Source organism: Zalophus californianus, chromosome 5 (genome assembly GCF_009762305.2).
Source record: "Zalophus californianus isolate mZalCal1 chromosome 5, mZalCal1.pri.v2, whole genome shotgun sequence".
In the NCBI taxonomy this organism is placed as follows: Eukaryota; Metazoa; Chordata; class Mammalia; order Carnivora; family Otariidae; genus Zalophus; species Zalophus californianus.
The window spans coordinates 142567652-142583926 of NC_045599.1; the positions used below are offsets into that span (position 1 = coordinate 142567652).

The following is a 16275-nucleotide window of genomic DNA, read 5'->3' on the forward strand; positions in this document are numbered from 1 at the left end:
TCAACGTGGCACTCGCGGTGGAAGCCACCCTAACGTTTGGCAAATAGTTTAAGGAGGTTTACTCACGGGGTTTGTGTTGGGATAAGGACGGCCTGGAATTTTCCACCTCAGCAGAACAGAGCAGGTCCAACCTTCTGAGCTGGACTGTAGCCCCAAAGGAATCAGGGGTTATGAATAAAATTTCCTACACGAGTAACGGCCTATAGACAGAGGTGAGGTTTCCCGGGCAGCCTGCAGCCACAGAAACAATGAAGTACCTGGTATTCCCTTGCCAACTAGCCAGAGGAAGATGATACCCTTGCCAACCGGAAGTTTGAACTCAGCCCAAGGAAGCTGGCTTCTCTTTCCATTGAGACATTTGTCCCGGTTACCACTCTGGCGTTGGGCTTGGCTCCAGCCACCGGGGTGTGGGGCCTGGGGCTGAGGCTGGTTGGTGTGTGCTGGGCCGCCGGGCGGAGGGGGCCCTGAGGATGGCCCCCCCCCGTACCCCCACTACTGACCCCATCCTGGCCTCACACCGGCCTAGCGAGGAGGAGGTAAGAGGCAGGCAGGAAGTGGGGCAAGAGCGGGGTTGGGCAGGGGCTCTGCATGCAGTGAGCCCCCAGGGGAAAGCGGAGGCCTTCTGGCTACTGAATCGGAAGGAAGGGTATTCTTGGGGCCGTGACGTTCGGATGTTCATCAGTCCAGGGGAGACTATGGCATGGTGGTCTGGGGAGGTAGGGACTGGTCACGCCAAAGCCAGAGTCCCGAGCCTGCTGTGCGGCTAGCTGGTTGGCTGGGAGAAGGTCAAGGGTTGTGTTTTGTTTTTGGTTTTTGTTTTTTTTGTGACTTTTAATTTGAAATAATTATAAATTCACAGAAAGTTGCAAAGATAGTACAGAGAAGTCCCGTATACCCTTCAGCAAGTTTGGTCCCCTTTTAAGTACGTACAGTGTGACAGCAAGCCCAACAAACTGACATTGGTACAGTGCATGTGTTCAATTCCATGCTTTGAATTTGGCTTTTTCCATCCAGCATAATTGCCCTGAGATCCGTCCGGACTGCGGAGTGTATCGAGAGTTTGTTACTCTTGATAAGGAAGTAGAATGCCGCGGTGCGGACCTGCTGGCGGTGGTAGATGCGTCTAGTCTGGGGTTATTACACATACAGGTGCTGTGAAAAACTGTGTTCACGTCTATCTGTGGAGGCAAGTTTACATTTCTCTGGAGTAAATGCCCAGGAGTATGATTGCTGACTTTAATGGTAAGTGTATGTTCAATTTCTTGAAATGCCAAATTGTTTTCCAGCATAACTGTACCATTTTATGTTCAAACAGCAACATATGAGTGATCCAGTTTCTTCTCCGCCTCCCCTGTATTTGGTGTTGAGGCTACTTTTAATTTCGGCTACTGTAATGGGGGGTAGTGACATCTTACCAGGGTCTCAATTCTCAGTTTGCTTTTCCCCAACGGCCAGTGTGATTTGACACATCCTTCATGTGTTATTTTTCAACCATGTACCTTCTTTGGCTTTGGATTGCAGTCCTTTGCCCACCATTTCTGGGAGCCAATGCCCTCATGCTTGCATTAAAAAAAACAAAAACCAAATCCCCCCCAAAAAACAAAAACAAACAAAACCCCCAAATCCCCCCAAAAGCCAGAAAGGAAATCCTTATTTTTTAAAAGCAGTCTTAGGTTCACAGCAGAATGGAGCGTAAAGTACAGAGATTTCTCTACCCCTGCCCCTAGGCATGCACAGCCTTGTCACTATTAATATTCCCCCCAGAGTGGAGTAGTTGTTACCATTAATGAACCCACACTGACACATCATGATTATCCAAGGTCCAGAGTTTACATTAGGGTTCACATTTGGTGTTGTACATTCTGTGGGTTTGGGTAAATGTACGCTGACGTGTACCCACCATTAAAGTATCATACAGGGTACAGTTGACCCTTGAACAAGTGTGGGGGTTGGGGTGCTAAGCCCCCATGCAGTTGAAAACCCATGTATAACTTTTGATTCCTCCAAAACTTAACTACTGATAGCCTGTTAACCAGAAGCCTTACCAGTAACATAGTCGATTAACACCTATTTTGTACGTTATATGCATTATATACTGTATTCTTACAATAAAGCTAAAGAAAATGTTAAGAAAATCGTAAGAGAAAATATATTTGCAGTCCAGTCCTGCATTTATTGAAAAAAACAAACAAACAAAAACTCTGCATAGAAGTGGACCCACACAGTTAGTTCAAACCTGTGTTATTTGAGGGTCAACTATTTTCACTGCCCTATAAATCCTGTGCTCTGCCTATTCATCCCTCTCTCTTCTTTAACTTCTGGCGAATCACTGATCTTTTTACTGGCTCCAAAAGTTTTGCCTTTTCCAGAATGTCATAGGGTTAGAATCATACAGTATGTGATAAGCCTTTTCATATCAACATCTTTCACTTAGTAAAATAAACTTAACTTCCCTCCATGTCTTTTCCCGGCTTGACAGTTCATTTCTTTTTAACACTGAATAATATTCCGTTGACTGGATGGGCCACAGTTCATGTCTCCCCTCACCCACTGGTGAGGACATCTTAGCTGCTTCTAAGTTTTGGCAATTATGAATAAAGCTGCTATAAAAATCCGTGCGTGGGTTTTTGTGTGGACATGTTTTCAACTCCTTTGGGTAAATACTAAGGAACATGATTGCTGGATTTGATAGTGAGAATAGGGTTAGTTTTGTAAGAAACTGCTAACCTGCCTTCCCAAGTGGCTGTAGTTTTGCATTCCCACCAACAATGACTGGGAGTCCCCCGCTGTTCCACATCCTCGCCAGGATTTGGCGGTGCGTAGATTTGGGTCGTTCTAAGAGGTGTGTCATCCATGTATGTTGTCTGCTCTTTCCTCTTTCCCTGGTGACCCTCAGATGCATGCAGTCCTGGCAACTCACCCTGCCCCGGAGGCTGAAACCTATGCCGTCTGGCTTCTGGTGGGAATCAGCCCCGGGAGAGCACCGACAGGAGGCAGAGGGAGGAAGGATGATGAAATGCAGCCCCCTGGCTCCCCGCCTTGCTGTGGCATTGCCTCAGGCCGGCTGCTTCGGTCCCCAAGAGGCCTCCGCCCCTGTGGAGGGTACCCTGTCCACGGAGGGACTGGTCCTGACCCTCCCTGCCCGCACCCTTCAATAACCCTTTGTTAAAACATCAGTTTCTCCAGGTGCCCGGGTGGCTCAGTCAGTTTCTCCAACAGGACTGTCAGTCTCTTGTCTTTCCGTCTGACCTAGGTCAGAACTTCTACAGTCTACCTCCATGCAACTGAACTCTTGTTTGCTTGTGGAGACTCTCATGTACATGGATCATGGCCAAGGCCATGCCCCCCATGAAGAGTGTTTGGGGCCTTTCTCCCCACACCACGGACCCCCTCCCTTAAGCTTCTCAGTCACCACTGTTCCGACACTTCATGAAGCCCCCTCTGCTCACTGTGCCTCTGTAGGGTCCTTCAGAGTTCACCCAGGACAGCTCCCATAGGGTCCCCTTTGATTGTCGCAAGGTGTCCCCAGCTATGCTGTCCAGAATAGGAACTGTTTACATCTAAAATACCTAATACTAAACAAAAGTAAAATTCACTTCCTTACTTGCATTAGCCACATTTCAAGTGCTCAATAGCCACGTGTGCCTAGGGGCTACTATACTGCACGGCATGGATATAGAACATTTTCCATCTCTGCAGAAAGCTCTTTTGGACGACCCTGATCTAGATAAAACTTGGTTGGGGTGTGTAGAGCCTACCAGGTTGTTGGAGAGAAACAAACACCTGACCATGTGCTCAGGCTTCCTGCCCGGATTCATTGAGCAGTTCGGAGTGTACAACACTGTAATTCATCAGGCTGGCAAACAAACAGTGCCCACGCTTCAGAACCAAAATGCAGAACCCTTTGTGTGGGCTTTGCTGAGATGAATGAAGGAAAAAAAAATCTTCCGAGAACTCACAAAGCTTGAGCCTGGGACTTCTAAAGGCTGTTCCTTGGTTTTTCATCCCTCCAGTCTGTCAGGTACAAGCCCCCAGCGGAAGCAGAGACTGTCCTGGAAGGGTTTGCAGGACACGCCTTGATGTTATGAGAGGGGATGACTTACTGCGCACAGACCGAGCGCTTGGAAACGGTGATGAAGACAGACGAGCTCCCTGCCCTCACAGAGCTTACCATCTGGGGTGAAACACAGAAACAAAACACATCAGTTCATGCAGGGACGTGCAATGTGGGAAAGAACAGGGCCTGAGAGATCAGAATAGGCCATCCCTCAGGTGTCACGAAGGCTTATCTCCAAGGACACCTAACCCGAGTTAGAGAATGAGGAAGCAGTCACGTCAAGACAGGGTGTCAGCAAGAGAGTGCAGAGTGCCCAGGGAGGGGCAGGATGGTGTAGAGGGCCCGCCGAGCGGGGACGGCAGCATGTTCCGGGCCTGGGCAAAGGCAAGTGGTCAGAACAGAGGCAGCAAGGAGATGGGTGTGTGGTGGGGCAGAGACACGGCGGGGGCTGGACATTTCCTCACAGCAATGGGAAGCCCCCTGAGGGCTTAGGCAGGGAAGACACAGGCATCTCCCCAGGCTGACTCTGCTCTGAGGGGGTCACCCACTGAAAGTGTGTAGAACTGGAAGCAGGAGTCTGATTAGGAGGCCTCGGTGGGATGCGTGGAGGCGTGGCCTGAGGTGGTGGGGAGAGGAGGGGGCCGAAGGGCATGTGTTTGGAGGTAGAGGAAACGTGAGGGGCAGGGGAGAGGCAGGGCCAAGATCGGCTTTGAAATTTCTGGCCCAGCGTCTGGGTAAATGGCCGTGGCTTGGCGGTTAGATGAGAGGTGAATTTCAACGTCCAAGTAGAGGGTTGGATATGGGGGAGGAGAAACGATTTTCCCCTCTATCCTTCTGGGCTCTTGGCTCAGACCCCTGCAATAAAAGGCAAATTAACAAGAGAAAAGAAACAGAAGTTTATTAACATGTAAATGTCATCTGTACATGGGAGATACACAGGGGTAAATAACTTCGAGGAGGCGGCTTAGAACTCTGACTTAAATGGCACCTTCCACAAAGAACAACACATTTGTGCAGAAATGACCACAAGAAGGAAAGCAGTTTTAGGTTTCCGAGTGGAGGTAAAGGCTAATTAGCAAAGTTTGTTACGTAGATTCCTCTGGTACCGACTCTAGGCTGACGGGGTCTAGAGTTGTCTCTGGTGATTAACTGTTGTCCTTCCTGGTAGAGAGGGGAGAGGCTGCTTTGAAGATTTATGTCCGGCTTTTAGGCAAATGGGGAGGGAAGGAAGCTTTTCTTGTATCTACTTCAGTTGCCTTCCTCTGAAAATAATCCAAAGTGGTACGTTTTGGGGTGGTACATCCTGATACCCTTCATGGGTATGTGATGCGGAGCAAAGGGAACTTTGCTGGAGACACGAAGTTAGGATTTTTGGCACAGAGATGACATGGTATGTTGAAAAATGGCCCCTTAGAAGAGATCTATGTCCTAATCCCTGGAAGCTCTGAATGTTCCCTGATATGGCAAAGATGTGATTAAGGTATGTATCTTGAGCTAGGGAGATTTCCTGGATTATCCGTGTGGGCCCTAAATGCTATCACAAGTGTGCCCACAGGAGCCTGGCACCAGGGTTTCGGGCACACACAGAGGAGAAGGCAATGTGAGGATGGAGCAGTGAGCAATTTCAAGATGCTGGCCTTCGAGACTGGAGTGATGTGGCCACCAGCCAAGGAATGCTGGAAGCTACCAGATGCCAGAGGGGAAAGGAACAGATCCTTCCCTGGAGCCTACGGAGGGAACACAGCCCTGCTAACACCCTGATTTCAGCCCAGTGATGCTGATGTTGGGCTATTCACCTCCAGAACCGTGACAGAAGGAACTTCCTTTGTGTCAAGCCACCGCGTTTGTCGCAATTTGTTAAAAAGCCACAGGCAACTAACACAGTGTCATACAAAGGGATGAGATCAATTGAGGTCAGCTAGGGAAGGAGCCTGTGGGTCAGAGAAGGCGCCCCCAACCGCGGCCTGAGGAAGTCCCCCAGAGGGAGAGGTGGCCTCAAAGAAAAATCGGATGGTCCACAGGAGCCCAGGAGAGTGAATTTAACATCTGCCCTGCTGTAATGCCTGCTCTCATTCATAGTTCCTATTTCACCCAGTTGGCCATAACACTGAAAAGGAAAATAAAAGAACAATGACTTTTCACCTTAGGTGAGCCTACTGTTGTAACTCCTGGCGTGGTGGAGCTTAGCGCTGGGAGGTCATTTCCATGTTTGCAAAAAAGTCAGTGCTTTGCATCTTTTCCCCTTTGGTGTAAAAATAAATACGGAAACGAGGTCATTACCATATCTTAACAATACAGCAGTATAGGCAGTTCTCAAATTATCATGAGGGTGTGTCTTGAAAATTGGTTTTTATGTCACTGGTTTTCAAATATACTCTTCTGTGTAAGTACATTAACATGAGATAAATTTAGTTCTAAAGAAATGGATGGACCGGGCAAGACTGAGTAAAAGATGTTTTTAATCTTCAAAAATGAAGCAGAGATGTATGTTTTCTATAAGCAGCAATTATAAATGAGGTGATTCGTTTTAAAGTCTCTGCTTTTCTTGGGCCTTCACAAGGACTCTGCCCAGCACAGGCTTTAACTGTCGTATTCTCGGGACAGAGAAAGCCGAGACACCCCCGACAGACTCAGCGGGCCTGTGAAGAGGCCCCTGAGCTGCACTTTCAATAGGATGACAGCCACATAGTGAAAGACAAACCTCGACAATTTTTGTGAATTGTAAATAAGAAACGGCCAATGGAAGCAGAGATATTGGAGGAGGCAAATGTTGGGTTGTGTCAGAGTCCATCAGAATGGCACTCTTCCCTCTGAGGACCGCCTGCCCCTGCGGGAGCCACCTGATGCCGCTGCCTAGAAACCCGGCTCCCCCCATGAGGCCCAGCACACGCTCTTTCTTGTTCCCTCATCACATGGGCAGTTCGTTGCACCCCACCTTCTCTAAGTTACTTGAGTCAATTCTCGTCCCTTCTCTCCCTCCAGATGCTTGAGAGCTGAGGAGCCGCACGCCTGCACGCCTTCCCCGCCTGGGCCCCTGCACAGCTCTGCCCACCCCCGGGCGCTCCCTCCCTGCAGCCCGGCTGGTCCCCTGCACCTGGATATTCTGGAAGTTGAGTAAGACTTGACCGAGGAATAAATGGGCAGAAGAGGCACCAGACCATGAACCGGGCAGACAATCAGTGGTTGTGCAGTTCTTCCTTTGAAAACTGGTAACATCAGTCACTTTTGAAAATAAGATAAAGCAGTTGATTTTGCTCAGGAGACCAGTGTCACATAATCCCAACATTAACAAATAAGGGGAGAAGCACGGACACTCCACTCCTGCTCCTGGGAGGCTGGTCCTTGCCCCCTGACTAAGGACAGCAGAGGACCCCAGATGCCATGCACAACAGGAACCAGGAACCGCAGAAGACCATGCATGGTGAGGAGAACGCAGACCAGGTAGTGGCCTCAGGGCTGCAGAAGCACAGGCGGTGAGTTCTCTGGGATTTCTTTTTGCCTCAGTCCTAGAGCTGAAGCAGCCAGCAACCTGGAAATGTCGACAGATGCAGACAACAAAAGTCCTAACAAAACCCTGCTCTCTCTAGACAAAGGGCCAGCTCTGCAAGATGGAAAGCTTTTGGACAGTAACCTCTCTCCACTAGCCAGACACTGTAGAAAACACTGTGGCCCCCATCCCCACCCCCACCAAAGACTGAGCAGGGAGCCTAGATTTCCACACATGATGGGTTATAATGGGGCATCCCACCCCCCCTGGCTGAGGAGGTATTAGAGAAGTCAGAGAGCCAAGACTGTCATCACCACAGGGAGGGAACAAGAATCCCTGTTCCTTCGGCTATCAGCAGGGATTATGTGGGGAACCTGCCCTCCCACCCCACTCCCACCAAGCAATAACAAGGTCCCTGCCCTTCCCCACTAGGGGTGTCCAAGGAAGCCTAGTGCATCCTTGTGGTATCTGGGGAGGCCAGCGGAACTCAGACCCCCGACCACCATTAATGAGGCAGCACCCAGCCCCTTCCCTGCTGGAATGATGGCAGAGGAAGCCAGCTAGATCAGAAGGCTTGAGTGAGATCCAGAATCTCAGAACCTAATACCTAAAAATGCCCCCACTTTACTGCTCAGAGGCGAGTCTGCTTCTCCCTCTGTCCTTCCCGCCACTGTGCTCTCAAATAAACAAATATATAAATATATAAAACGCCCCCATTTCAAGTGAAAATCATTCATCATACCAACCAGGAAAATCACAACTTGCGTGAGAAAATAAGCAAGAGAAATCAACAAGAAGACGACAGGGATGTTAGAGTTATCTGACAAAATTTAAAGCAGCCATGATAAAAATCCTTCAAAGAATAATTGTGAACATCCTTGAAAACATTTAAATGGAAAGTTCAAACATCTCAGCAAAGAAATAGAAGATATATAAAGAAAAACCAAATAAAATTTTAGAACACAGAAATACCACAACTGAAACAAACTCAGTGTATGGGTTCAATGGCAGACTAGAGTGGACAGAGGAAAGACTCTGTGTATGTGCAGACAGAAAAACAGAATTTACCCAATCTCAACACAAAGCAAGTGCCTTAGGGCTGGGGTCAGAGATTGGTGGGGACACTGCCTCAAAAGCTTATGGAACCAAAACAAAAATGCCATTAATGTCTTTGAAGAAGGAAAAAGAAGTACTTGAAGAAATGGCTGAAAACAAATTTGGTAAGAGACCTAAACATATAGATTTAAGAATCTTAGTCTCAGACAGAATAAACACAAATAAATCCAATGCTAAGACACTCACAGTCAAACTTCTGAAAACTCAAGACAAAGAAAAAAATCTTGAGAGTCAGAGGAAAACGTCTTACTTATAAGGAGGAAATTAAAAATATATATATATTTATTTGAGAGAGCGTGTGTGAGCAGGAGGACAGGCAGAGGGAGAGGAAGAGGGAGAGAATCTCAAGCAGATTCCCCACTGAGTGTGGAGCCTAATGCAGGGCTCGATTCCACGACCCTGGTGTCATGACCTGAGCTGAAATCAAGAGTCAGAAGCTGAACCAACTGAGCCACCCAGGCACCCTGTAGGGGAAAAATTTGAACAACTGTAGATTTCTCATCAGAAACCATGAAGCAGCACAATGTTTTTCAAGCGCTGAAAGAAAAGAACTGTCAACTCAGAATTCTACTCCAGGGAAAATATCATCAGGAATGACGGGACAAATCAAGGCATCTAAATTGTTTGATGGGGGCACCTGGGTGCCTCAGTTGGTTAAACATCCCACTATTGGCTTCAGCTTAGGTCATGATCTCAGGGTCATGAGACTGAGCCCTGCATGGGGCTCTGCATTCAGCACAGAGTATGCTTGAGATTCTTTCCCTCTCCCTTCCCCTATTCCCCTCCCTCCTGGTTATGCTCTCTCTAAAATAAATGAATAAAATCCTAAAAAAATAAATTATGTTTGATGGTTGAAGCAAAAATCACCACATTGTGTGATGTGATTCTAAATTTAAGTGGAGGAAATATTTAAAACAATTATAAGCTGGAGAAGGTAATGAGACATAAAGACAGGTGAGGTTTCTGTATTTCACTCAAATTGGTAAAATGATGACACCAGCAGACCGTGATGACTTCCAAACACACACACACACACACACACACACTGTAATATCTAGAACAACCACTAAAACCATACAAAGAGATACATTCAAAATCAGTATAGAGCAAAATGGGATTCTAAAAGTGTTCAAGCAACCCATAGGAAGGCAGGGAAAGAAAACACAGAGAAATGAAAACCAGAGAGAAGAGTAAACCGAAAAATAAAAGGGCAGGCTTAGGCCTTAAGTTTATTAGTAATTACATTAAATGTAAATGATGTAAATACACTAACTAAAGATAGAGATGGGTGGGTACCGTGGATTAAAAAACATGACGCAACTATATGCTGTTGATAAGCAATCTACTTACATATAAGGGTGTAGGTGTATTGACAGTTAAAGGGTGGAAAAAGGTGTATCATGCAAACATTAATTAGAAAAAAAGAGTAGGAGCGACTACACTAATGTCAGAAAAGTAGATGTTGGAGTAAAGAAAATTACTAGAGAAATGAATGGGACAAAAAATAAACATTCAAAAATCAGTTTCAACTTCTATATAATAGCAATAAATTCATGGACACCAAAATTAAAAGTATGATATAATTTATAATTGCTTTAAAAAAGAAAAATACTTGGGTATAATTCTAGCCCTTACATATAAGAACTTGTAAAACTACAAAATGCTGATGAAAAAAATCAAAGATCTACATAAATGGAGAACCATATTGTATTCATTGGGAGACTCAACATAGTGAAGATACCAATTCTCCCCAAACTGATAAACAAATTTAATGCAATGCATATAAAAATCTGACTAAGATATATTTAGATGAAGACAAGACTATTTTAAAATTTATATGGATATGCAAAGGAACTAGAATAGCTAAAACCAATTTTGAAAAGGAAAAATAAGGTGGGAGGAGAGTGTGTTCTACTTGATTTCAAGACTTCCTGCACAGTTACAGTAATCAAGACTACGTGGTAATGGTGGAGAAAGAGAGTTAGATCAACAGAATAGAGGACCCAGAAACAAATTCACATAAACGGGCCCAACTGATTTTTCACAAAATCACAAAAGAGTAGCCTTTCCAACAAATGGTGCTGGAAAAAAAAAAAAAAAAATTGGTCTTCAATCTGCAAAATGTGAACAAAAACAAGAAAACAAGAAGGCAAAAAATACCCCAAAAAACCTTCAACCTAAATTTTATACCTAATACAAAAATTAACTCAAAATGGATCATGGGCTTAAATGTAAAATATAAAACTTAAAAACGTATAGGGAAAAAAAAAAAAACGCTTAGGTTAAAAAAGTTCACTCTGGGGCTAGGTAAAAAAAAAGTTCTTTGATTTGACACCAATAAGCTTGATCCACAAAAAAAGAATTAATAGGACTTCGTCAAAATTAAAATATATTTCTCTGTGAAAGATCCTGTTAAGAAGATGAAATGGGAGAAAATATTTGCAAACCACATCTCTGACAAAGGACTAGTATCTAGAATGTATAAAGAACTCTTAAAACCCATTTAATGAGAAAATGGGTAAAAGACATGAAGGGTTGTTTTATGGAACAGAGTAAGCAGATGGCAAATAAGCACATGGGCAGATGTGCAAAATCATTAACTATGAGGGAAATAAAACTTAAAACCACAATAACATCACTCTACACTTGTCAGAATGGCTAAATAAAAAAATAGTGACAAAACCAAATGCTGACAGATTTGAAGAAACCGGATTACTCAGACTTTGCTAGTGGGAACGTACAACTTCTCTAGTCTAGAGAAGTTTGGCTATCTCTTAAAAAACGAAATTTGTAACTGCCATGTGATCTTCCAGTTGTCTTGACATTTATTCCAGAGAAACAGAGACTTATGTTCATACAAAAATCTGCACACAAATGTTCTTAGAAGCTGTATTTGTAATAGCCAAAAGCCAGAAAAAATCCCGATGTCCTTCCGTGGGCGAACAGCTAAGCTATGGTACATCCACACCATGGAATGCTACTCGGTAATAAAAAGGAAAACTATTGATATATACCACAACCGGGATGAATTTCCAGAGAATTATGCTCAGCTAAAAAATCCATCCCAAATGGTCACATACTGTACGATTCCATTTATTTAATGTTCTCGAAATGACAAAATTATAGAAACGGAGAAGAGATTAGTGGTTGACAGAGATTAAGGAAGGGTTAAGGGCAGGAGGGGTGGGCATGGCTACGAAGAGGCTGTGGGGGTCCTGGCAGCAAGGGGATGCCCTGCATCTTGACTGCACTAATGTCAATATCCTGGTTGTGATATATGGTGTGTTGTCAAGACATTATCACGGGGGAGAACAGGGGAAAGGGGACATCCCCTACCATGGTATGTACATCTGCGGTGACCTCACAATAAAGTTTAGCTTGATTTTAAAAAGTACATTCTGTATGATTCTACTTATATGAATTCAAAGCATGATCCTAACCTAAGCATGATCGAAATCAGAACAGCAATCACCCTTGGCAGGGAAGGGCCATGAGGAATCTGGGGGATAATGGAAACGTTTTGTATTTTGTTTTGGGCAGTGATCACAAATTTATGCCTCAGAAACGTACATGTGAAAGGATCTCTCCTTCCGAAGGTTTAAGATGGTCTAATATCCTTGGATTAAGATAGTGCTCATCATGTGTTCTGCTAAAATACTGATTTTTCTTCCCTTTAGAGCTAAAAGGAATCCCTGAGTTTTAAGAATTTATAAATGATGGGGCGCCTGGGTGGCTCAGTCGTTAGGCGTCTGCCCACAGCTCAGGTCATGATCCCAGGGTCCTGGGATCGAGCCCCGCATCGGACTCCCTGCTTCTCCCTCTCCCTCTCCCCCTGCTTGTGTGTTCCCTCTCTCGCTCTGTCAAATAAGTAAATAAAATCTTAAAAAAAAAAAAAAGAATTTATAAATGGTAACATGCAGAATACAAAGCATCATGATTTTTGAGGAATAAAAATTAAGGTAAGTGATCACGATAGGCCGTTTCTCATTTGGGAGAATGCTTTGCTAGTCCTACGGGTGTAACGACTTCATTCAGCAAGTGTCCAATGACAAGAAAAATCACCCGGACAGACCCCTTGCCTCACTCTCGCTACTGAGGTCTGCCCTGTGGTGGGCAGGCCACTCCCTCTGGGGCCCAGCCCTGGAGTCGAGCCGACCTTGTTTCTGGCCCTCTGGAGCCTCCCAAAGCCTGGGTGTCGCTGAGACCGACTCTGGGAGAGTTGAGTTTCTCATGCCCTCCCTGACTCAGGGACTCAGCGAAAATGTTGTCCTTTCCCACCAGTCCTACCTTCAGGATGTCGGCAAACAAAGGAATAATAAAGCCTGTTCTACCAGTGCCCTAGGACCCCACAGCTCCCAGGGCGCGTGCTGAGGGCCAGCCACCACTGGGAGGTCTCTGCAGGTGCATATCGTGGGTCTGCTCATAACACCGATGCTTGAACCCAAGTGCTTCATGTTCTTTGATCCATCTGGACGTTAAGCTTGCTTTTCTGTGGCCAGAGGCAACAGCTCTTCCCTTTGCTCCGATTCGTGTGTCCATCAAGAAGTGGGGTACCTTAGAGATTCTAACCAGGACGAGGTGCAGCCCCACCGTAAGCAGCTGAAATCTGGTTTATGCACCAGTGTCTGTGGAGTCTGGGTTCTGGGAACCAATCTGCAGGCACCTGACCAACTCCCGTTTCTGGCCTTGTACAGCAGATTCCCAATCCGGAACATTCTCCCCCCCCCTCCAACTCCCCGCCGGACCTAGGAGAGGCCAGTCTTTCAGTCTCCCTCAGTGATCAATTTAAATAAAAGGCCTAACGCAAAAATCAGGCAAATATGTTTAATTTTTTAAAATAACTGATGGCAAAATAAAATATTTACATCACATCATACTGTGTAAACATGTAAGGTCTCTGTACAAAGAAATATACATGCAAAATAATGTAAAAATTTAACTGAAATAATAAAAGAAACAATACACAAATGAACGTTGTGAGGTTACGAATACACATCCAGTTTTGAATCCAATTTCTTTTAAAAAGTTTCTGTACAATTTTACAAGAAAGAAAAACCCAACAAAAGAATAAATAAAATACACTGGAAGCGGAAAAGCTTAACTACGCCAGTTTATGGCTCAAGACCCAGGTGTCTGGCTGGCTGGGGATGCAGGCTGGTCTCTCTGTTAGTGTATTTCACACAATGAAGGTAAAAAGACATCGTGAAAAACTCAAGCATGCCCAGAAACCCCGCGGCGTGTTCCCAGGCCTCCCCACGCCGGCGTGAACTCTGCCACAGTGACACAGACGTCGGGTGACAGCCTCAAGGCGGCTAGTGCTTCATGGGCTTTTATTTCTTACCAAAAGCTCAAAATCCAGCCAATTTTTGTACAGAAAGTTGAACGTCAAAAAGTCTAAAAAGTAGTAAATGTCCAGACTGATTTTGGGAAAAAAAATAATACTTTGGCATTCTGAATAATAGCATAATAAATTTTAAAACATTACCCTATTATCCAGTTTTATATTCAGAGTATGAAATCACTTTTTACAGTCCTCAAAACTGACAAATTCCACGAAGAGTTCAATGTCCTTGAACTGATGGCACAGGGCTACAACCCCCTCCCCCCCCCACCCCCGACACACACACAAAACCATAAAGCTCACTGTACGAAGTATGTGCTTTTTCTATATATTTATTACAGGTACAACAGAGGTCTTCATAAATAGTTGCATAAAATGTTAAAGCCACAACATTGCACATGATATGAAATAAAACCAAAAAAACCCCAATGAGTGCATTTACAGTATTTTCATCTGACTGTATACTGCTCAACAATCTGATTGACGGCTGGGGGGGTGGGGTGGGGAACACGGGGAGGCCACCCCTAGGGCTCGGGGTGGGACCCAACTTGATGTCCTCGGTGGATGGCAGAGCCCTCTGACCTCCCCCAGAGGAAGCCCTGGGCAGCGGGCGGGGAGCAGGAGGGGAAAGGACAGACCGAAGGCAGGACCAGTCTTATGTACAAGTAAGGCCTACATTTCATCAGAGCAGAACGATTCATTCTATTTTTATGCAAAAGTCTGAGGTTGAATGCACGTGTCAGGAGCCCAGTCTGGCGTCCCCGCGAGACGCACGCAGACCCGGCAGCTGGAAAAGCTCAGAGCCAGGTGGACCCTGAGCTCTGGACGAGGCCGCGGGGATGGCCACCACGAGGGTGAGTCCTCCCCAGAGGGGTCCAGTATCTCTGTTTTGTTCGTGAACACCAGTGGTTGAACATAGGCATTTCGTTTCCTTGAATAAATCTTGGAAAATGTTAAATTTGCAAAATTCTATTCATGTTCATTTAAAAAAGTTTCTTTTTATTTTTTGCAGAAACCTGAATAAAAGACTGTGATACAGCAATGCTGTGTCCGCTCACGAAGAGTGTACGAGAAGGTCCTCCACCCCAGCACAGCGTGCTCCCGAGTCCCAGGCACTGCCGAGCTCAGCTCACTCGGAGCCCCATGTCACACGATGAACAAACGGCAGCTGATCAGTTCTGTTGGTGTGTGTTTCTCTTCAAAATTCAAATTAACAGCTGATTGGCAGGTGAAAGAGAATGAGAAAGAACTTCAAGATAGGTCAAACTCTAGGCAAAAGCCTGCTCTGTAAGAAGTTTTGAACGCTACGGATAGGTCGAACATCGTTCTGGTGTTTGCGCCGCTCAATGAAGGAAGTCAGTCTGGACGTGTCGAGGACGCCCGCCCCTTTGCCACTGCTGTGGCCCGCCTGCAGCCACTGCTCCTGGAGGGCTAGCGCAGCCGAGGGACGCTTGGCAGGGTCCTCTTGCAGGAGGAAACACACGAACTCCTTGGCCTTCTGGCTCACTCCTTTAAAGCAGTCCTCTGGGAAACTAAAGTCTAGTCGGCAAATGTTCAGGCAGGTCTCCTCCACGCTGTCGTCGAGGAAGGGGGACACGCCGCTGAGAAGCACATATGTGAGCACTCCGACACTCCATGTATCCGAGGTCAGGGAGATGGGGTTCCCAAGGATGATTTCAGGGGCTGCAAACTCGGGGTTCCCCAGTAACTGGTGGATGTAGTAGGTCGTGTTGAGTTGGACAGCATCTCCAAAATCAGCCAGTTTAATTGTTGGCTTGGCCAAACTCTGATCCACCAGAATGTTTTCAGGCTAGAAGACAGGTTAAGACAACGGTCATTTCCATCGCTCCCCATCTCAAGCTTACTTGGGACGCTCACCAGGAATCAACGAAGTCGACTGGAAGGAACCGTTCCCACGCAAGAAGGGATGCAGTTCTGAGCCTGCGGGCCCACGGAGGAGAAGGGAGCACCGGCTCAGCGGGAACGCTGCCGCGAGCGAGCATGAAGGCCCCGTGCTGAAGAACGCTGCCTTAGGGGGCTGGGTGTCCGTCTTCACGCCCAGCACTAACAGTAATATTCACCTTCCTTTCTCAGCTACCACCGACCCAGCCCCACACCAGCCTCGCAAAGCTCACAGGAACTTTCTGGAACCTCATGAAATGTGTGAAGGTCTCAAATGTTTATCTAGTACTTCAGTGACCGTTTATATCATTGAGAGCAAAATCTTAAAAACAGAGATTAGAAATCAGGGTTCCCAACACGCATCTCCTCCTG

The 16275-nt window shown here is 46.0% G+C and overlaps 1 protein-coding gene across 3 annotated transcripts in view; it reads right to left on the reverse strand.

Annotated features, from left to right (window-relative positions):
- Window positions 1-13470: 13470 nt before the first annotated feature.
- Window positions 13471-16275, reverse strand: part of TRIO (trio Rho guanine nucleotide exchange factor) — a 222609-nt gene continuing 219804 nt past the window's right edge. For all 3 annotated transcript variants that reach the window (XM_027606767.2, XM_027606769.2, XM_027606766.2), the window contains one exon: window positions 13471-15811. In XM_027606767.2, coding sequence (XP_027462568.2) covers window positions 15263-15811 — 549 coding nt within the window. In that variant the 3' untranslated portion in view covers window positions 13471-15262. The remainder of the gene's footprint in view (window positions 15812-16275) is intronic.